At 31.4% G+C, this 24,237-nt stretch overlaps 2 protein-coding genes across 2 annotated transcripts; one reads left to right on the forward strand and one right to left on the reverse strand.

The window, feature by feature from the left end:
* Window positions 1-354: 354 nt before the first annotated feature.
* On the forward strand, window positions 355-23,103 carry LOC139528028 (uncharacterized). Its single transcript, XM_071323809.1, has 9 exons — window positions 355-448; window positions 6,510-7,890; window positions 8,482-8,691; window positions 9,769-9,899; window positions 14,674-14,747; window positions 16,761-16,847; window positions 17,817-17,899; window positions 18,380-20,262; window positions 20,862-23,103. The coding sequence occupies exons 2-8, from the start codon at window positions 6,532-6,534 to the stop codon at window positions 18,890-18,892; spliced, it is 2,457 nt and encodes an 818-aa protein (XP_071179910.1). The 5' UTR covers window positions 355-448; window positions 6,510-6,531; the 3' UTR covers window positions 18,893-20,262; window positions 20,862-23,103.
* Window positions 11,273-13,650, reverse strand: LOC139528027 (uncharacterized protein KIAA1958-like). Its single transcript, XM_071323808.1, has 2 exons — window positions 13,179-13,650; window positions 11,273-12,814 (listed from the first exon to the last, which is right to left on the reverse strand). Exons 1-2 carry the CDS (start codon window positions 13,428-13,430, stop codon window positions 11,534-11,536), a joined length of 1,533 nt encoding a protein of 510 aa, XP_071179909.1. The 5' UTR covers window positions 13,431-13,650; the 3' UTR covers window positions 11,273-11,533.
* Window positions 23,104-24,237: the final 1,134 nt, after the last annotated feature.

The raw sequence follows: 24,237 nt of genomic DNA on the forward strand, positions 1-24,237 counted from the left end.
ATAAGGCATCCGGTTTGCTGTCTTCTTCTTGAGTTACGGAATACCATCAACTTTTTGAGGATTACTTTCCGGCGCATGCCTGTATGGGGTCGTTTTAAGTCATTTTTTTTGTTATTCATGTATGAAATTTACAATTTTGTAAGTTTCAATTTTTACATTTTTTATATATTTTTTTTATAACTATAAGATGGACAGCCTCTATAATTAAGTTTTTATGTACATGTAAATAAACTCATCATATTACATAGATATCAGGATAATAAATAACTGTAAATTTACTTGTTGTGCGTTGCTTTCTTAAAAATATTATGGTGTATAACTTTATTTTTACTGATCCTGTCATGATATAATCTAGACAGTGCCACTTAAATGTGGCCTCACTTCCGGCAAATATCTATCCGAACATTTTCTGTTTTTTTGCTGAGTTTATTTTCATATATACTTCTGGGTATGACGATTTAAGTTATAACATAAGCATCTCAGGTTCAACAATTACACGTGGTCTTTATAAGGCGTGAACAATTGTATGCCAACTGCGAATTATTTTTCTGAGTATGTGCTAAATGTCAGACTAGACTGAAGTACTGAAGCAAGGCACCATTTTTTTTTACAGATATATATAGGAGCGATAGCTTGACAATCGAAAAATTTCAATATATACGTTATTTTTGTTTGCCTATCTGTATTAAATCTTAAATAGGGTAAACACTAGCAGATCATTTCCTATCACAAAGTCAAACATGACAAATGTAAAAATTATGACCATTTCAAATTTATCATTTAAAAAAATTAAAAAATAACTTTACACCTCCAAAAACTGAAGCTAACGTAACGGCACCCAAATTGCAACGAGTACCCAAATTGCACCTATTTAGCAAAAATAGCAGTAGAAAACTTACAAGATTTCCTAGACACTATTAAACAAATTGTATTTTTATGATCCGATAGTATGCACATCTTTCAACATAGGTAAATATATTTATATATACACAAAACGTTTACAGTATTTATCAACAGATGAAGTATTTACTGAAAAAGCAAAATGTACTGAAACGTCGCCATGCGACGTCATCAAATCGTCATCTTTTTAAAATTAGCAAATACAATATGTTTCAAGTATCCATTTCTTAAAAAAAGAAGAGTACCGGGGTAAGCACGGACAAATATCCAATTGTTCAAAATATTTGAAAAAAATAAACAAAAGCTCTGTTTTTCGACTTTTGACGATGCAAATTTAAGCATGGATGCAATTTGGGTACTTCTCATTACAGAATCATTGATGGTTTGGAGGTTAGTTCAGACCAATTTTTCTATGATTCCATATGAATTGAAAATCAAATTGGTGTACCTATATAATAAAGAAGGATACGGCTACAAAATAAACACAAAATGGAAATGTTTGTCTTGATCATAAAAAAACGTAGTTGAAAAAACTGTCAAAATAGGTGCAATTTGGGTACCGTCACGTTACATATAAAAAGGGAGGAAAAATATCAGAGGGACAGTCAAACTCAAAGATCCAAAATATTCTGACAACCCAATGGCAAAAAATGATAAAAAGATGAAACAACAAATAATAGTACAAAAGACACATATAAGGCACAAAATGTGCACCATTAATTCAGTTACCTTGTTTTGTAACCCCCATTGACATAATGGTTACATTGGTTACATTGGTTACACTATGAATACAAACTACCCATATTCAGGTGCACATTTTGTGCCATATCTAAAAAGACACAGCTAATAGAAAACTCAAAACTATAAAGCTACAGAACCCCACCAAAAACTGGGGATGATCTCAGGTGTTCCTTAAGGGTATGCAGATCCTGTCCACATATGGCACCTGTTGTGTTGCTCATCCCTTACTGAAAAAATCAGCCTCCTGTAAACATTTGCTGCAAGTCTGCTGCGAACTTGCTGCAGACTTGCAGCGAACATAGAGTCCGTGTTTGCGGCGTGTTTGCTGCAAATACGCTGCAGATCTGCTGCAAACAATTTACCATGCAAATGAGTGTTTGCCGCAGACCTGCTGCAAACATTTATATGCAAATAAGTGTTTGCTGCAGACCTGCTGCAAACATATTTATGCAAATTAATATTTCTCCTGCCTGTTTGCTGCAGACCTGCTGCAAACATTTATATGCAAATGAGTGTTTGCCGCAGACCTGCTGCAAACATATTTATGCAAATTAATCTTTCTCCTGCGTGTTTGCTGCAGACCTGCTGCAAACATTTTTATTCAAATCAATCTGTTATACAATTAACCAATGTCATGTCATGCATGTTGTGTACACATCATTTTATCTATATTACACAGCAAATTCTTAAAAAGTTATGTTACATCCATTCATTCATAAAATAATTCAATTACTTTATCATTTGAAAAATTGTCATAGCATAAGTTTATACATTTTGTACCCTTTAACATGTTTAATAAGTTAAATTAATTCCAAGTACGTTCTCAAATGAATTACATGCATGAATCTAAAGTTAAAAAGATTTATTTGAAAATTTCTTTGCTCATGTATATGATTATATACAGTTATAGTTAAACTAAAATTGTCACAAAATTCAACTAGACTTGCATATATTTTGTAAGTAATAATCTCTAAGCATATGAGGGAGTACTGCATGTATATTGCATGGTTACATATTTGAAAATGTATTTCAAACCTCATGCAGATATCTGTGGAAGGAATGAATTTCATAAGTTACCATTCTACGATGAATATGTACTTACAAATAATGTCTTTAAAAACTTATCTGTTAATTGCCAAACTATAATGCCTCCCTGTCAGAACACTAATATATATCATGACACAAACATCACCAACATTTTCAAATTTCAAATCTTTATCTTCCAGGAAGTTACCAATAGGCATGCTCATGCGGTCGTTTTATGTAGTTTCTTGCAATGCTCTTGCAAACATATAAAATTGTCAAAGATTCCTGCAATCTAGTTACGAACATCCCTTATATTCTAGTTTTTCCTGCAATGTTACTGCAAACATATTTGTTTCTGCAAGCTTGCCGCTAGCTTGCAGCAAAAAGCTGCAATGTTTGCAGGAGGTTTGCAGCTAGCTGCGAACATCTGCAAACATTATCCAAAGGGTTCCTGCAAGCATTTTGTTTGCAGCAGACCTGCAGCAAGTTTGCAGCAGATCTGCTGCAAACATTTCAGTTCTGTAAGGGATGTCATTACAAACCCGGTAAATAGTCTAATTGGGTTTAAGAGTGTACATGTAGCAATGCCCTTTCATGTCAAACAGTCTTTTTCAGCTATGGGAAGGGTCAAATTTTTGAAATTTTACTGTGCCAAAATTAAAGTCAAGATATCCTTTTCATGAATCCTCAGAGGTCTCAAATAATAATGGTTATCGTTATTATTTTGGAAAAAAATAACTTGACTCATCAAACTCTGTTGATTTTTTTATCGCCTAAAAGAAAGTGTACATTTTATTGTCATGCACTTTAAATTATTGTTAACGTCTTTTGCCAAGAATTTTTACCATTCAGTTTCTTAGTCATGAAGGTATCCCCATTAGGACCCTCATTATGCCATATCACTCAGATTACAGATTAACCTGAGCAGTAAGAAAGTGTAAAGGTCTAGCTTCTATTTGATAGTGAAAAGTTAAATGCATTTAGATTCTAATGAGTATACATGTATATATATTTTGTGTTCCTGCTCAGTGGTGTATCCAAGGGATGGTTCTGCGCGTCGGAAGCCCTTTTTTTTTTAACGATCAATGCATTTGAATGGGGTCATATTATAGTTGGAACTTTATTAGACAATACAATGAAGTTGTACATTAGAGGGGGCATCTAAAAGATTTAAATCAACTTAGTTTATTTTTACAAGTGACTACATTTATGTCCCTGTGCAGGGACTAGAACAAACAACAACAAAAAAATGGAAGAAATATATATATTTATGAACATAAGCATAATGAAAGAAATGTTGTTTCTGTTTTTTTTTGTTTTTTTTACTTAAATTATATGTAACTTGTTTTCTTAATCTTCTTCTTCCTTGTGGTCCTTAAACCTGTAAATGATGTTGAAAAAATCTGTTGGTCCTTACCATGCTTACTGCTATTTATATCGCAAAAATACCAAACTCTTTTAGAAGTTAAACAAAGCCCATATTTCAACATGTACATTGTAGATATCAATAAACAAGATGAATGGAGATGTGGGGTAATCATGGTATTAAGATCAATCAGACAAAATAATAAAATGACAAAATTTCTCCTTAAATACATGCAATAGAAGACAGATACAATGTATCAGAACATTTTTAAAATCCTCTTCAATAATTGATGATAAAATGGAAAATAGAACATTTGTAGAAATGGGAAATGTTTACAAGCCATAAATATTTAAAATACTAGAACACACCCGTGATATCGCAGGTCCGTGACTGAATTAAAGTATATAACTATGCGCAAGCCTTATTTTGATATTAGTATTGTCATCTGATAACTTGAGTCATGCCGATTATACATGTAAGATACACAGTTTTCTCTGCTTTCAAATCTTTCTGTTTGAATCCGTCGAACTGGAACTTATCAATTATTGGTAGTATTAATTAGTTGGAAAACAAAAGGTCCTGGAATGGAATATTTTTTAATCAACAGCATTGTCCTATATATTAGCTATAAAGTTGAATTCTTTGATCATGTTGATTCGCTGTTTTACGTCATGCCCGCTAACAAATTGAAAACTGTACCTATACGCCTTATTTTAGTCCAGATTTTTAGTATTCTTATTGTTATCTTAGAAAGTTTTACTGATTAAAATGCTACAATAGGTAACAATTTGACAATCTAGTAGTGTCAACCCTGTGAATATGACCCGTGTATATAGCATATTAATCCTGAATACACCGTTTGGTGGTGCACCTGTCAGATGCGGAACGTACAAATAAGGTAATAGGTGAATATACTATTGGTATCGGTATCGGACTCAACCCGGATCTTCTTAATTATTGGCAATATTGTAATTACGTGGAAAACAAAAGGGCCTGGAGTGGTGTAATTTTTAATCTACACCTTTGTACTATATTAGTTATATATAAAGTTGAATTTTTTGATTCGTCGTTTTTACGTGATGACGGCTGACAAATTGGACCTCGTAATTTTAGTATTATAGATTTCTCCCTACACAAATGACTGCCAATAGTTGAGACAGAGATAATTCTTGTATAAGTCATTTTTATTTATTTGAAGATGTAAGTTATAAAACATATACTTTTTAGTTGTATAAGTAAATTTTTAACATTATTTGGTGTTTTCTTTTCAACATGTTCAATGTTTGAATTATTTCCCCTTATCTTCTCCAATAATTTACTTACATATATATACAGTTATTTTATTTTACAAGCCCTAAAACTCTCAAGTTTTTAGATAAGATTATTTGATCAACTGATCATGATCATGTTGCCCAAAATTTGAGCTATAATTATACATGTATAAGCAAATGAATTACAATTTTTAAAAGTACATTTAATTAAACAAAAATATGAATAAACATTCAAACAACGTAACATGATTATAAACCATGTTCAGTTAATTGACCAAACCTCAAGACAAGTTATTTTGGAAACCACTGGAGAAATTACATTTCTTAATTAATGTTTCTAAAGTCCTTGTCATATGGGAGACAACTCCTGATCGATTTTTTCCCCTATTTTTTCAAACTACAATTATATTTTCTATGAGTTTCTTTCATTCTTCAAAAAGGGAGTGCAAAAACTTTGAAGATAAGTTTGTAGTAACAATCAAAACTTCAGATGAAAGAATCCTAACAAATTCCATTTCATCAGATAACTTTTAAAATAAAACTTGAATTTAGAATTTAAATTTGACATGTTGAGATCTCGAGTTTTGAGAGATACATGTTAAACCTGCCTGGGACAAATTTTCTGTGGTTTGCTTAAATCTTTTAATTAGAGTTTAACCTTTCATTTCACAATTTCAACAATGATAGCAATTGCTTAAACATGTTGATTATGACATTTGTACAAAAATTACTTGCATAATTTACATGATTTATGTAATTATGAGCAGTATTTTGAAAATTATATACGGTATACATGGTATACAAATAAAAAGATTTTCATTGTTCATATAGTTCAATAAAGACATAAATCTCCAAAGGACAGACAATTGCAATGAGAACTCTATCAGAGCAAATTAGTCCTGAGATATCGAAGAAAAGAAGAAAGTGTGACTTTTTTTGCTTGTATATATATCATGTATATAATTATAATAATTAAATAATATATATATATATATAAAACAAATTCTGAATGTCTATAAGGTAAATGACTTTACCATTGAAATAATTTACCTGTACCGGTAAATAGAATGCACTTCTACAAATGTACATGTATAAGTATTTATTAACACTGACTGTAGTATCTAAATGTAAACATGGTTGAATGTTCTCAAATAAGTATTTTTCAGGACTTGACGAAGCTGTAATTAACCTTCTGTGTTTTCTAGGATGAAATGAAAAAGAAGGAGGATGTCAAGTAATGAGTCGAGGTGTGTAGTATCTTCATACAGAGACAGCATTATAAATTCATTATACCAACTTCAGCGTAAGAATTGTTTTTGTGATGTAGAAATTACAACAAACAGTGGTACAGTTTATGTACATAAAGTCATATTAGCCATATGTGAAAGTCCTGCACTTCATGAGTCTGTAAATGTAGCAGACAAAGTTTCATTTTTCGGGAAAACCAATATCAACTGTAGCGATTACTCACAAGAAGTTGTTGAGTCACTTGTCAGGTATTTATATACAGGGGAGATAAGCGTTGAAGAAAGAAATGTTAAAGCATTCACAAAACTCTGTCAATCATTCCAATTGGATAAGGCTGTTGATGCATTTGTAAGTCACATGATACAACAGAACATTTTGAATAGTACAAGACAAGATGGCAGCCAGTTGTCTGTTTCTATGGGAACATGTGATAACTTGTCAACATTGTCAGATGCAGCAGATATGGTCTCATCAGGAACCTCTCTAGATCTTTCAATGAAATCTAATAAATCTTTCACAACATTGAAAAAATCAGAATGTGAGGAAAAGGAATTGAAAATAGAACATACAGGGAATGAAAAACCATGTGATCAAAGTATGCAGGATTCTCCCCCTTGTTTTGATGACGATGAGGATGAAAATACAGTTGATTTAACGGAATATGATACCTTGATAAAGAATAAAGGACCAAAACAGCAAGCCATTATTAAAGTGGACAATCAGGAAGGCTTTGACCCTAAAGTTAACATCTCTCAGTCAAAAACAAATGCCAAAGGCAATGTAAATATGTTCTTAATGTCACCAGAGCATAATCCTTATTACGAGGCCCCAGACACTCGAACCAAGAGATCAAGGAGAAGAATTTCACAATCAGCAAGTGATGGTGCTACAGATAAATCAACATCCAAACCAAAAAGTAAACCTACGACCAGGTCAAGAAATAAAAGCTCACCAAAAACAGGGTTAAAGGCTAAGAAGAAAACATCAAAAAAGGGAAACTTGAAGATTAAAATAAAAAAAAGTAAAATTCAGGTTGTGGAACAAGATGAGAATGAACATAATGAAGAAATTAGTGACGATAATGTTACAGAAACAACGGAAGATAATAAGAAACCCAAGAGAAAGCGAGGTGTTGTACATCGCTGGTGCAGGAAATGTGATGTCAGATTTCCAGAGAAAGATTTGCGTAAACATCTGAGAACCAAACATCCTCCATACTCCTGTAAAATGTGTGAATGGACTGGACTTCTAAAAAGAGAGCTGGCATTACATATGTATAGTAAACATCAGATGTTAATCATGCCTGATAAATATCCTCTATTACAATGTGACAATACAGTAAGTATATTGAATAGGTACATATTGGTTCATGTATATTAATTGCAGTCCATTCTTAAACTTACAGGAATAAAAACGAAGCTCGCTCTTGACATGCTTACCGGTAATAGGCATTTCCTCGCAGTGTTAAACATGTTAAAGACCGATTAGTTTCCTCGGGCTGTTCTTTGGGTGGGTTGTTGTCTTTACAACATATTCCACATTTCCATTCTCATTTTATGGTAAAATATCATAATATAGTAATCTAGGAAAATAATGCATGGACATATGATGTACATTCAAATTCTATAAGAACAATATTGATTACTCGTAATAAAAATAATATATAAAGTATGCAAAGTCATCTGTTAATAATGTTATAAATAATCATGATAATATACATGTGTGCTGGCAAGCTTAGATTTCATTGTAGGAAAAAAAATTACCAACAAAAGATTGTTATTTGTCATCAATATGTAATTCAAATTAAATTGTAGATATTATTGATTTTTTTTTTTTTAATAAACAATACTTTCTTTAAAATAGATTGCACAAATGGATTGGAAAATATTAGTACCAAGTTAAATTTGACACCTACTTTTATACTTTCAGGGATGTACCTTTAAAACGTTGTTTTCCTATGCATTAGACAGACATAAAGAATGCCACAATAGATTAGTGCGGCATCTATGTGACGTATGTGGATCAAGTTTTGCCACAGCTGGGGGACTGAAGGAGCACTCATTAAGACATGCAGATGAAAATCCTATATATAAATGTGATATTTGTGATGCTGTGTTTGGTTGGAAATGTAAACTAAAAGTAAGTTAGTCGAACCAGTATAACAAGGTCACCCTGGATACAAACGATAACTAACCTTATAAGAGGGATTACTTTTCATTTATGTTTCAAAATGTGAAGTTGAATATATTATCACTATAATGACGATAGGGGGGAAAAAGAGGGTAACCCTACAAGACAGGTTTTCCTTATAAAGAGGTGACCTGTCAATTGCAAGCAAGTTTTGCTGTATCAAGATTAAATACTCAACCTAGGCAAATTTGAATACTAGTATGTTTCAATCAATTCTGTATTTTTAAGACAGTAGACCAAAAATTTGACATGTTTTATATACATATAAAAAAGAAGATGTGGTATAATTGCCAATAAGACACCTCTCCATAACAGACCAAATGTCATGTATAGTAAGTTCAAGGGACATAACGCTTTAAAATCTTTGGTCCATTTTTGTCAAAACATTCAAAAATATTTTATTTGCTTCAAGTAACACATTCATTTCATTCTGTTTCACATAAAAAAAAGTATAGATGAAATTGATTTTTACAAACACAAAACTGAAATTAAGAATTATCTCCCTTTAAACATATTTGAAATGTGCTGGCAATATAAAGAATTCTGGATTTTTTTCGCCCTTAATAGTACGTGCAAATTGTAAACTAAAACAGTTTTATTATATATATATATGAATATTGCCTTGTATTCTACCTCTTTTTCTATGAGTGAAAAATTAAATTAAAAATTACTGTATGTATACATGTAAGTCACTGTCCTTTTAATATTGAAGAATACTTGTAGAATATAAACACAATATATATTCATTACTGAAAAAGAATAATGGAGTTTATTTTTTTTCTGCTACAAAACTATGGGAAAGATCCTCTAAAGTTATCAGTTATGTTTCTTCATCACAGCATTTTCTACTGTTTTCAGCCATTTTATGTTAAATTTTTTGTTTCAGAATTCTCTACAGTTTATATTTAAGCACTACCTTATTCCTTATGCCTTACTGTTTGGACTTATAATTGTCTGTTTGTAGATACCATCAAGACCATCATTAAAAGTCATATATTGTAACTGTACACTTCCTTTTTATTTCAGAGTCATGAAATGAAAGAACATGGAACCTATTTATTATGTGAAATTTGTACATACAGAACCAAATACAAGGATAAATTAACCATGCATTTACATCACGAACATGGACAACCATTACCACCAAATCAGAAGATGTAAGTCTGTAGAAAAGTTTATTCAAGAAATTATGTTATGCCTTTTCAATTCATGCATACATTTTTGCAGTTGTGAGGCTTTTACATACAGTCAGGGGTACTACTTGTAGAAGTTATTATTTTTATAATTGAAGAAGTAAATAAAAAATATATACCTAAGTCAATTTGCTATTTTCATATTTCTTAGATGTGGTATGTGTGCCAATATAAGGTTTGAATTATCTCCCCTTAATTTTCTCAAAAAAAATACTTATTTCAGTACTTCAGTGTTCTCCCCAGGCCACGTACCGCGACACTATATTATTTCACCGTGATGCTATAATAATTCCCGCAACGCTATAATTATTTTGAAGATGCTATTTTACCTGTCCTCAATTTCGAACTTTCATCTATTATCGATTATGATCATAAAAATTATATCACCTTTAATTGTAATCCCTTTAAGTCGGACACTATAGGCTATTAAGAGATTAAATAGCTAGGTGTTAATTGCCCTCAGGGTGATAACTGTTTGGATGCAAATATCCTAAGCTGACACTTGTGACACGACTAATACCACGTGTCTGCAATCACCAATTTCGACATGGAAAAATGCAATCACAAAACAATTCGAAATCTACGTTTTGTATTAAGAAATTTCAAAGCTTGAAACGATTATTATTTTTTTTAAAAAGATCGTTTATTTGTGCAACTCTCCAAAAATTACTTTCTTTCTCTTCCGGTAATACGAGAGCGAGAATTTTGGTTTACAGCTAAAATAAGTTTAATACTTCTTTAAAAAGTTATCATAATTGGCTTAAGTTTATGTTTAATCCATTTAATGTATTAAAAGCGTCTTATTCATTCACAATCTCTTGTCAAACAATGTTTATTCTCGGACTCATTTTCGTAAATTTTTCTACAGCTGCCATTGCACATTTTTGTGTAAACTACGGATAGGAACCAGACGAGATATGACAAAAATCTGCATTTTCACGATAATGACAACAGATGGACAGTAGACAGAAAAAAATATACCAAGAGAGAAAACTACGCATTAACAGACTATTTAACACATGACAGAGGCAAAATTCCTTTGATCTTACTGTGGTATAATCTGGATAATGCACGGGTCAGGTGTGCATTAACTACTTCAATAATTGCACAGGTCACGTGAACTTCACGTCCTTGACAGATGTTTATTGTACAGTACTTTGCGTTTGTTGATTCCATTGCTACTACAGATATTTGTTTTTCTCCATTTTGTAAGAAATATCAAGTGGATACATGTATCTATACTCGGACATAAAAATCAGTCACTTGATAAAACATCAAAATAGAAAACATACAAAACAAATGTAGTAGCATTACAATCAACACAGTACAAGTCTAAATAAGATAAAGAACACAGGTTGATTTAATACTAAAATTATTTTTCCATCAATATAAAAAAAATTGTCATTAAAAAAAAATGAAAATAAAGTATCATCGACATCTTCCTATTATAGTCTTGATATGTAAGATTTCAGTGTCACAACATGACACAATGAAAACTGAAAAAAAACACCCGCTTTTTCATACATTTCTATGTACGGCTTAAAAACAACTTAAAATAACAATTCAGTGTTAAAAATTGAAAACAAAATCTGTGAGGTTCACATCTTCGTTACAAAATTGAACACGCAGTTTTGAAAAGAGCTGTTACTTGGCAATCCCCGATATTTTCCTTTTGGTTTTGAAACATTAAATGCATTTTCTGTATTTTCAATATTAACTTGCTCAGGAAGGATTGCACGAGTATCGGTTATTGGTTTGGGATCCTCAAGTTTTATCTGCTTATTAGATGGATTCAAAATGTTAGAGACATCTTTTAGCATAGAATCCGCAGGTCTTTTGTAGGTACGAATAGCTTTTTCACTCCTGTGACCTGTTCTATCCATTATCATCTGCTCACTGACTCCTGCTTGGTACAATCTAGTTGCAAGTGTTCTTTTCCCCGAGTGGTTACTAAAATTCCCCTTTGATTCTCCCTTTTGGCATATTGTCTTCATGAGTGACCCTAATCTATTAGCACCCAGTATGTGGTCAAACTTAACAGAACCATCTGATAAAACAGGTCTACGATAAAAAGGACTGCTAACCGATTTATCAATTTCGTATATTGCATTCATATACATCTGATACGATTTTAGGGTCTGACAATCCTTCTCTAAATATTGTCTGACAGATTTTGGTGCAATATAGCGATGGCGTAGCCCTCCATTATACGTTTTATTATCCTTACCCCGGAATTCAATATAGTTTCCGTTATCATCTTCTCCTAATTGTATTTGAGAAATTTGCAGATTACGGTGTTCGTCACGACCACGTAGACCAAAATATTTACAGTTGTAGAAAAAAACAGTATGCAATAAACTTTCGGATGAATGATTACCAAACACAGACTTGTCCCACAATATTTCTTCCTGTTCAACTGAAATTGGATCTGCTTGTTTAACATTTATACCATACCCATCTGATGTTAATTTCTTCATCTGTGCATCAAGTATTTGTCTAAACCTCAGAAATCTGTCATCAGACTCGTTCAAAAAGTTAAGATTAGAAACACCGTGTGACCGCATTCCTCTTAGAAGTCCAGTTACAAGAAGATAAAGTGTTTTCGCTGGATATTTCTCTCCATTCTTTTTCCGAACTTCTACTACAAATTTTCCTAAAATGCTGTTAATATCTTGAACAGACAAATCCTTCAGGTTTGGTATAATTAAACCACTACGAATTTTAGAATTCTTCCAGTCTTCATAGACATTAACTGCCCATTTTGTGGCTTTCTTTGTGTTTTTGTTCTCAGCATCTTCAATAAGTGTATCAATTTCATTGTCTGTCATTTCTGCAAACCTTGATTCGACTCCTTGTTCCTGATCTTTAGGTTCTTCATCCTAAAATAAGATAATATCACATGAATTCAACACATGGCAGAGGCAAAATTCGGCAGTGGCAAATATTTCATGAATGTTCCGGATGAGAACAATTAAACAATAAAACAAGTCGGAAGTTTCCGTAAATAATTATATCAAGGGTCTAAGTAGCAGATCCAGAACTTTTTATTTAAGGGGGAGGGCTGACTGACCTAAAAGGAGGGGGCGCGCGTCATGCTTCAGTGATTCCCTATATAATTAACCATTTTTTTCCACAAAAGAGGGACCCGGCACTCCATCCCTTGGATCCGTCTATGGGTCCACACCTCAAATCATGCAATAATGGGTCGGCGTGTGGCAGATAATTCTAAAAAAAAAGACGTACCTTGACATTTTGGATCTTTCCGTTTTCCGAAGGAACTTGCAACCATAGATCTAAGTCTAGTCCTAGGTCAAATGAAACAGCTGAGGTGTTGATTAAATCTCCAGATGCATTCTCATCCATCACATTACTAGGAAACTCTCCAAAAAAGTCCTCTATATTTACATTTCTCAGTTCCATTTCATCCTCCAATGTTTCTAATACTTGTGATAAGATCATATCATCCTCCGATAATTCATGATGAAATCCATCCATTTCAACGTCTTGTTGGGCGGATATGATTTATGCGGGAAAATTGTTGACGTCATGTGTTAAAACAGTTATTGGCCAATCAAATCGGTATATATGTTTTAATTCGCACAGCACGAGATGACTCATTAACCCGAACTCCTTCGTCGTTCGGGTTAAACAGGGTCACTCGAGCTGTGCAAATTAAATCCCATATACCGACTTGCTTGGTCAATAACTATAACTTGTTAGATAGCTTTGTTAAAAATACATATCATTTTAATGTAAAGATAAGAAACTGCTGGGACTAATTCATTGAGTGCCATGAAACAATGAATTTCATAAACATGATAAAAAAAAGTTTTTAAATTGATTTTTTTTTGCTACTTTTGCTACGATATCTTTACTTAATATAATATAAAAAATAGTTAATTTTGTGTACTAGATATTTAGTTTTGTATATATACAGGTTGCACTATAGGTATAATGAACCATTCATTCATTTGACTTATTGTTGGGTAACTGAAACCACATATTTATTTTTGTTTGGCACATAAGGAAAACATTAATTCTGTAACTATAAATGAATAAAGAAAACATAAACTGAAACAACTGTTTTTATGGTTATAGTTTAATTGTATTCTCAGTTATGAATTGAACAATATAAACTAAAACATAAAGGAAATAGAGCTTCAACGCGACGCGTTAAATGACATTAAAAAAAATACAGTTATTTTTTTTTACGCAAAATGTGATGCTATCCAAAATTTCTGGGGAGAACACTGTTAACTTAATTGTTTTTACAATCTGAAGTTTTGGGATCTAACTAAGCCACTAAAATAATTTACCTATACAATTAAATAAAATACACTTGTATAAGTATCTTACAAATTTACTTATAAAAGTATATTAATATTTACTTTTTCAAGCAAATAAAAATAACTTGTATAAACAGTACCCATAACTGACACAATAAGGCCTATTTAAAAAAAAAAACTTAATCTGGCAGACTCTTGCAAATAAAGGGTGAACACAGAATCTTTAGTTTGATCAGACTGCATAGTTGATTCAGAAGGACGCAAACCAAGTAATTTTTAACTATTCACCAGAGTATAAATGACTTGGATACAAAGTATCTATACATCACCTTGAACTAGGGCCTTCAACATTGAGTAAAGTCCATACCCTATAGTCAGCAGGTAGTATTTCACATTTTTATGCAAAAGTTGAACCTAATTTATGATTGACATGAGTCTATTTAATATTTCAGACACAGATGTGACCAATGTGACTTTTACTGTATCAATCGTAGTAAACTAAGATTTCATAAAATTAGACACTCAGGTAATTATTTTAGAATAACAAATATTGGAATTAAAAAAAATGTTACGTTCAACTATTTACAGAGGGTCAATGCTGTCTGAATGGCCTTAAATAAGTTGACAACAATCATAATTGTGTTTAAATTACAAACTATTTCATACAATTCAAAAAATTTGGTCGTATATTGCTATTACGTCGTCCGAAGACGGATGGTTTTCGGATAATAACTTTAGTATAAGTTAATAGAAATCAATAAAAATTTAAAATAAGGTTTATAACCACTAGAGGAAGCTTGGGATTGATTTTAGGGGTTATGGTCCCTATAGTTTAGGAAAAAATGGGCCCAAAAGGGGTCAACATAAGTATTTTTCTAGTTTCGAGACAATAACTTGTGTGGAAGTGTATGGATCTTCCTGAAATTGTACCATAAGTTTCCATTTCAAAAAAGGAAGGTTTGGATTGATTTGGGGGTTATGGCCCAAATTGTTTAGGAAAAAGGGGCCAAAAAAAATACTTTTCTAATACTTTGTTTAAATTGCTTATTTCTTGACCAATTTCAATTGGGTTTTATTCTTGAATTTTTGGGGTTCTTAAATATGCTGAATCAAACCGTGTATTTTGGGGGTTTTGGTCCCTATAGTTTAGGAACAAGGGGCCCAAAAGTGGTCAAAATAATTATTTTTTTAGTTTCGAGACAATAACTTGTGTGTAAGTGTATGGATCTTTCTGAAATTGTACCATAAGTTTCCATTTCAAAAAAGGAAAGTTGGGATTGATTTAGGGGGTTAAGGGCCAAACTGTTTAGGAATTAAAGTTTTTATATTACTTATTTGACCAACAGAATTTTTGTCTGAATAGTCTAATAATAAAATTGAGAATGGATTTAGATTTTTGATTTTTGGGCCCTGTTATCAAATTGGTCCACACTGAGGACAAAAGGATCCAAAATTAAACTTTCATCAAAAATCGAATTCTTGGGATTCTTTGATCATATGCTGAATCAATCCATGGCCATGTATTTAGATTTTGGATATTGGACCATAATAGGTAAATTTAAAGTACATTAGACCACATTCATTCTGTGTCAGAAACCTATGCTGTTTCAACTTTTTAATCACAATCAAAATTCAGAGCTGTATCAAGCTTGAATGTTGTGTCCGTACTTGCCCCAACTGTTCAGGGTTTGACCTCTGTGGTCGTGTAAAGCTGCACCCTGCGGAGCATCTGGTAAGTTGACATATTAATATTTATATATATTCTTCATATCATGCATATACATGATATATACATGTAAAGGCCATGTATGAAATCATATTTGCATATATCTGAGGAACAACAAATCAGAGCTTTCTAAACTTTGTCATCAATACAGTATGCTTTATTTAAAAACACTCAGTCACATTGACATGTGAAACAAGAGGGACATACATACAAAATACAAACACATACAATCAAAGAAATAGTGACCTACATATTATATGTATATATATATAATCTTATAAAGTCCTTTGTGAAATTTTTGTTCCACTTTAGTTTATTCTAGGACACATCGATCAGGGCTCTCTAAAATTTGGAATTAGCTCAATGTGAGCATACTTTTCTGTGTAATGTAATGAAGAGATAAAAAATATTGTATGTTAAGCTCAGATGATATCAATTGGTGATTTGATGGACACGTAAGCGGAGCCAGTAAACAACTATTTTCGACCATCAAATCACTATAAGCTAGTTGTTGCTGTCTCATTTTAAAATACAGTATTGTTATCTCCATCCTTATGAAAGATAACAATGTCAAATCATACTTTTAAAATCTGTGATGCATCATCTGCGCATGCTTGTATATTTCCATATTTCAATTGTGAAGTGATTCCATGAAAATTTGTGACGTTAATTTACCAATGAAAATGAATGTTACAAAAAATGTGTCATTGTAATTTCAAATTCAATGCCCATCAACCACTTTTTATGGACACTTTCAGGGTGGATATCATTATTGGACAATAGTTCATGTTGTTCTCATGTATATTTTCACAGGAGAAAAGAATCATACCTGTGGACAGTGTGGGAAATCTTACCTTAACCAACATCAGCTGAAAAACCATATCAATAGTACACATGGAGGTATGAATAAACAAAATTGAATTAACTGTATATTAAAACAACTTATATGAAAATTTTGGATGGCCTTCAACAATGAGAAAAACCTCTACTAAATAGTTGGCTATGAAAGGCCTTGACATGAAAAGTATGAAACAATTCAATTCAGACAGACATGATAATCTTGATAACCAAAAATTAAGTTATTGATTGAATTTTTTTTTATCTATATTGTGTGTAATAAAAACCATTTAAACAGATAAAAATGATTCAGAATTGCTAAGGGCAATAAAATAGTTATAAGAGAAGGTAAATTTTGTGAGCAGTTAGTCGAAATATTCTCAATATAGAAATAAGGAGATGTCGTATGATCGCCAATTAGACCGCCATCCACCAAAGTTTAAATGAAGTGGATATAAACAATTTTAGGCAACTGTACTGCCTTCAACAATGAGAAAAACTCATATACTGTATGGTCGGCTATTAAAGTCTCTGACATGAAAAATATTGTAAAAAGACTTGTATTTTGGCAAATTACCTTCCTATGGCTAGCTAAGCATCATGTGCCATATCAAAGGAACATAAGGAAAACAAAGTTTACTATGGTAACTGGGAACTTAAAAATGCCCTTATATTAATTTGCATACTGCATTTTACAATAGTTTGACAATGAGGGCTCTTGTATTAAAGTCAAATTTTTAATTACATGTATTAGTAATTTCAAATCAAATGGTATGTGTGGTTCCAGTTACATCCAAGAAAAAGTAAGGGTAGGTAGGTGGGGATTTTTTTTTTTTTTTTTTTTTTTTACATTTAGTCTTTGGAAGCAACATTCTGACTTAAACAGAGCTTAATGAAAAATATCAAAAAAATCTTTTGGGTAGCCTATTATTAAGATTAAAAAGTAGGGTAGGTAGCTATAGGGTAACTCAAACCATACATATATTTATATTTGGCCTAAGTCTTACAATTTTATTTTGTTTTGCATTTCAGCAAGAACATTTGACTGTCATCTATGTTCATATGTAAGCAAGAGAAAGTCAGAACTTAACAACCATATTAAGTCCAGACATTCTGTAAGTAGCTATGTTAAACCAAGTCTTATTTTCTCCAAATTATCAGAAATATTGAAAAAGTTGATTATGCATAAACATTACAAAGCTTTAATTTTAGAATCATGGTTAAGGGCTGTGTAATTTTATCATACATATATGTACATATAGTACCATTGGAAAACTTTGAAAATATTTTGAAAATTGCATCATTAGAAAGATCATCCACAAGTTTGGTAATCAGTGCCAGAAGCAATTTCTACAAGAGTTATGCCACATGGAAATTCAAATTAATTAAAATTGCATTGTAAGTGATTTCAAACAAACCTTACTTGTAGCATAGGGTATTTATAAAAAGCGAAGAAGAAAAATATTTTGGATCTTTTTGCCCTTGCCCAGATTAAATATATGCATAAGTTAGGGAAAGTAGAATTCTGTTCTATTATAAAAGACTGAGGTTTTGTTAATTTTAAATAATACTTTATGTTTTATATTTTCCAACAGGAGGACCGTCCATTTACATGTAATCTGTGTGACTATGCATGTAAATTGAGAGGAAACTTACATAAACATATCAGACTGGTTCACAAAGTAGATGTAGTAACAAGGAACCAGTTGCATCAAAACATGCTTCAGACGGGAAAAGGCTATATGGATTTACTTAACGCTAGGAAAACAGATGAAATAGTGATTCAAGAAAAAGAAGAAAGTTCAAAACCTAAAGAAACTCCAAAACCATCTACCGAGCCTTCTCCTAGACTAATAATAAGTGAAGAACCCAACCAAAATAGACAATTTCAGCAGGTTCTGGAACCTCAAATTGTAGATGATGGAATGGTCAGAAGAAATATTGAAATGTTGATGATAAGAACAAATGAAGGCTTAATTAACAGAAATCCTGAAAATTTCACTGCTCCAATAGCTGGTAGTGTTCCTATAGTTGGTAATGTGTATCATCCAGTTAATATGACAAGCAATGGAAATTTTCAACCTCCTGGGACACATGGATTTTCATAGGAAAGTGTCACAATTTTACATTGTTATAGCAGATATTCATGTGTTTGAAGAAGGATCAATCAAGCTATCTTTGCTTGTTTTATTAGGTTGTAATACAGTCAGGGGTACTGCTTGTAATCTTTATTTAGTAGTAATACTTGAAGAAGTAAATAAAATATACTTGTATAAGTTAATTATAATGTTTGAATAATCTCCCCTTAATTTTCTCAAAAATTTACTTGTATAACATGTATAAGTAAATATGTTTTACAATTCCACAAAATTCTCAAGTTTTGAGATGTAAAATCATGCATTTAACAATTTTTCAAGAGTTCAATGTTTCATCTCATTAATTCAACAAAGAAACTGATTTGGCAAAGATCTTAAGGCCTTCAAAAATTGCTCCTTGGGGGCTTGTAAATGAGCAGTGTTCTGAAGATAACAGATACAATGAGATTTTCATTGTCCCTGAAATTACACTGAAATGATTAGTTAAAAAATCTGTAAAGAACAGACACATCAAAATTCTTTACGAGCAAAGAAGTTCTAAGAATTCAAGAAAAGAAGATGGGAAGACTTTTTTACTTCTATATATAAGTAAAAATATTTGAATGTCTAAGGGACATAACTAGGCCAAAAAATAATTTACCTATACAAGTAAATACAATACACGTGTTTAAGTATCCTACAAATTGACTTATATAAGTATATCATTATTTACTTTTTCAAGTAAATCAAAATTACTAGTACATGTAGTACCCCTGACTGTATTACCATTGCATAACCTGCAATAAAGAAGCAAAGTTCTGTTATAACTAGCAATACAATTTTGAGCAGAAAACAATGGATGACTGAAAAACCTGTTTGACCAGTTTGAACTATATTGATTCATAACATTTATTGAATTTATGGTTATTGTGTGAAAAACATACAAAGATACCTTTTATGTAGAACACTCAAATACTGTAAACCAACAATTTTTTGTGAGCGATTTATTTCGTGCCTTTTGCAAGTAGAAAAATAAATAAAGCGAATATAATTCGTTGTGAGTTTGTAAAACTTGGATCTTTTTTTTAATATTCAACTACATCAAATTTGAAAATCGTGAAATTAAATCGCCGTGAAATAGGTTAGAAAGGACTTATCACAAAACAAAGTATCCGCGAAAATTATTGGTTTACAGTAATTATGATGTGAGAAATGTGATATATATCAATCTATAATATTAAATCATATATGAGGGTCTGGATGATGTTTATAGAATTACAGTCATGACAGTAATAACCATAAAATTATGAAAAGAAAAATATTAGAAAAAAATATGAAGAATCCAGAAAAATTGGATGTGAAAGTGCAAAGAATAACTATGGAAAATAAATGAATTAGTTAAGGTGGTATGGGTGTCTTCCTCCATCTTGGATTGTAATAAACAGAGAATCAAAGGTCCAGATTTTCCATCAAGTTAGCAAAATTTGATGCAGGAATGCAGATGTGTAATGTACATTTTCATTTAAAAGTACCAATTTATAAGAATATAACTTCTAAATATTGATATTTTTGCAAATGTTAATTATTTTTGGTTGTTTTTATTTTTTTTTTAAATGGGCATTTTAAGGGGAGGTAACTCTAAAAAAGTACATTTTCTGAAGGATTCTGTATGGAATTTTCCTATTTTGTATTTTAGCTGGAAAAAACGTACGGTGACCCTATCTTTTCTTTTGATATTCTCAAAGCAGTGTCTGAAAGCTATCTTTTCCTGAAGTATTTAACAATTCTATCATTTTGTTTAGTTTCTAATTACAAAATGGTGTTTTTTCCTGTATAATCCATACAAAATGTGTCATTTTGTCCCGTCCTGTAGCTTGAGAAAATGCGCGGTGACCTATCATTTTTATTATATTTTTCAACATGTATCAATAGATACAACGTTATGGCAAAGTATGAACAAATTCTATCATTTTTATTTTAGACTCCCATACCACCTTAATAGTGTAATACATACCGGTAAATACAGAATAATTATAAAATCATTTTAATGAGAATTTTGCAAAACAATTGATATTTTTAAAAATAAAAAAAAGCCATTAAATTTTAAAGAATACACTGCACAAAATTTGAATAATTTAGGAGATGTTTGGTAAACAAAAAACAAGATAGCAACACAATTAAAAAAATAGTTCATATAAAATGTCAAGCCCTACAAAGCCCTTAGTATAAAACAAATTGTAACAGAATTTAACAGATGATATTAAAGATCTGCCATCAACAACAATATCTACAATAGAAAAAACATGATAAAGGTTAAAAATAATCACCACATTTTTACGCCTGTCCCAACTCAGGAGTATCTGGCCTTTGTTAGTCTTGTTTGTTTTTAAATTTAGTTCATTTATATGTTTTGGAGTTGAGTATTATGTCCATTTTCACTTAACTAGAACACATTTTTATTTAGGGGCCAGCTGGGGCCCACCTCCAGGTGTGGGATTTTCTTGCTGCATTGAAGACTTGTTTGCTCTTGGGTTGTTGTCTCTTTGACATATTCCTATTTTCATTCTCAATATTACTTCAAAGAGGTTCCTGATGCCTACACAGAACCATGATACTAGAGATCTGGTAAAATAAAACTTGTATTGGGACTTACAATGTCTCAGAAAATACAATGTATTTCACTTTGATCATCACTTTGACACTCTGCTCACCATAAAAGATGTCTTGTAGAGTATGCACTATTCCTTTCATATCAGATATATATAACAGAGAGTTGTATATCAAATATCAATATTGTTGTAATTGGTCATGTTGGTAAGAGGTTGTTTAAATACAGTTGAATTATGACTCACTCATTTGTTAATTTATGCACAGATATTTCATGTTATTATTGTTGAAAATTGTCTTATATACATCTATATATATATATATATATTGTTAAATTGTTATATTTTTTATCATGAGTGTTAATTCATTTGATTTATTGGTATGATTTTTTTGTGATCTAAAAAAATAGTTCTTTAGAGGAAATTTAAAATCATGTTTTTATACAATTTGATCTCTCATTTGAATACAAAGCTATTTTATTCATTAATTACCTTAGCCGTATTTGGCACAACTTTTTGGAAGTTTTGATCCTCAATGCTCAACTTTGTACTTGTTTGGCTTTATAAATATTTCGATTTGAGCGTCACTGATGAGTCTTATGTAGACGAAACGCGCGTCTGGCGTACTAAATTATAATCCTGGTACTTTTGATAACTATTATAAGATCCAGTCTTAAATGACAACTTAGTTATGTTAGGTAAAGATTGAATTGAATACAATAATTTTTTCCTAATTTCTATACATTTTTACATTATTTCTCATCATAATTTTACATTGATAATCTAGAGAGTCTCATATCTTGTCAAATAAATTGTAAACACTGGACATATAGATCAGTCTCATTATTCTATCATTTGTTATGTTATAAAAATTGTAAACTGTAAGACAAACATTATTTTGGACCTCAATCATTCTGTCAATAGCAATCATCCTCAAAAATTAAAATCTATTGACCCTTTTCAATTCAGTTGCTTTTCAGTGAACATCATTCATGTATGTCAATATGGCATCATGTGACACTTCCTTTCCCTTATTGAGCAAGCAGTTGCAAATTGATGCTACATTGTATATTACACAAATTATTCAGTAAATTAAATTCTTAAAATTGATAATCAGCACTGCTGTCATTAATGAATTGGGATTAAGTACCAACAGGATAAACAATATTTATAGTTTATCCTGCATAACTATGATCACAAAGAGGCTTGATGGACTTTAATGGTGCATGGATACAAGTGTACCCCACTATCTGATGAATGTCGTTATAAAGATGATCACAATAAAACAAATTTTTCCAGTGAAGGCCATAATTGAAAGTGATCTATTGATCCATTATATTAGCATTGTTAAAGGTCATTAATAGTGCTATGCAAAATAAAATAAATTTTCAGATAAAGAATATATTGCAGATTGATATTTAATAAATCGTTTGATCATGACAGGTATTACAAAGAAGCTGTCATGATTAAAATACATGTTACTCCTTATCACTTAAAAAAAAAAAATTAATATGAAAAATGTATTATTTGGGTAAATATTTAGTAAGTTGTTGAAATCTTTGATGATCCTAGTGATACATTTATATTAATAAGTATGTTTTACATGAGGAAATGAAATAAAATAAAACGTTAAATGAATTGTCTTTTTCATATATGTCTATGGATAGCATTTCTCCATTCTCAAGTTAAACAGTCAAGGTACAGGACCATGGAAAAGTTCTTTTTGAATGTTTTTCCAGTGCATTTTTGGAGAAGAGTACGATGTGTCTGACACGTATTATATGAATGAGAGGCTGGATAGGGTCCTTCAATTTTATATTCTTTTTAACTTTTTATGTTATTTTCTCTTTATTTCTTCACCTCATTATTCTCCATTCTTTATTTTTTTGTTTATTTTACTCTACTTTTTATAAGTTCATCCTTTATTCCGCAACAGTGCTTTTTGCAGTTATCCTCTTTTCTTTAAATCTAATCCAGATCCCCATTTATAACTGAAATGTCTCATGATTTAATTTTTTAGGGAGAGATCCGTTTGCGCCAAAATTGCGTCCTTTTGCGCCACAACTTTTTTTCTCCAATGCTACGTTTGCGCCACCTGTTTTAGAATTACATGGTATCATTTGCGCCAAAAATAAAACATACAATTGCGCCAATTAAAAGAAAATGACTTCCCTCCTCCTTCATTTGGACTTGGAACCCGCAGTTTACACAGCAAATTTTTCTTTTTCTTACTGCTGCTGCATGGGTACTTCCCTATTTAATGTATGTATTAGCTTGTTACTTCACTTTATTATCCCAAAAGACAAACATTGAAGGATGAACTGCATTAAACAGTTCATAATAATTCCTTTGGAATGATTCTGCTCCATTACTGGTACGTCTTGTGGTAGATATAGTTTCAGCCCATACGGATGATGGGAACAAAACACGGTCATCAACATATGTGGCTAAAACATAATCAGCAAAAGCTTCTTTTTTCTTCTCTATTGACATATCTTCTATTAAATATATTCAGCAATGCAATAAGTTTTTTTTCTCTCTCTCTGTACATTGTCTAACGCATCTCAAGGCATTTCTCTCCAGATGTTCATTTTCATGATGAAATATCTCCGAAAATATGATACTTTTTAAGCAAAAAATAAGAAAGAATATTAATCATTAAATATATATGATCATAGATATGTGAACAGGTAAATTGGCGCAAATGAGTTCCGAATATTGGCGCAAATTGATACATTTGGAAAACCAAATTTGGCGCAAATGATACCCCTG

Source organism: Mytilus edulis, chromosome 6 (genome assembly GCF_963676685.1).
Source record: "Mytilus edulis chromosome 6, xbMytEdul2.2, whole genome shotgun sequence".
In the NCBI taxonomy this organism is placed as follows: domain Eukaryota; kingdom Metazoa; phylum Mollusca; class Bivalvia; order Mytilida; family Mytilidae; genus Mytilus; species Mytilus edulis.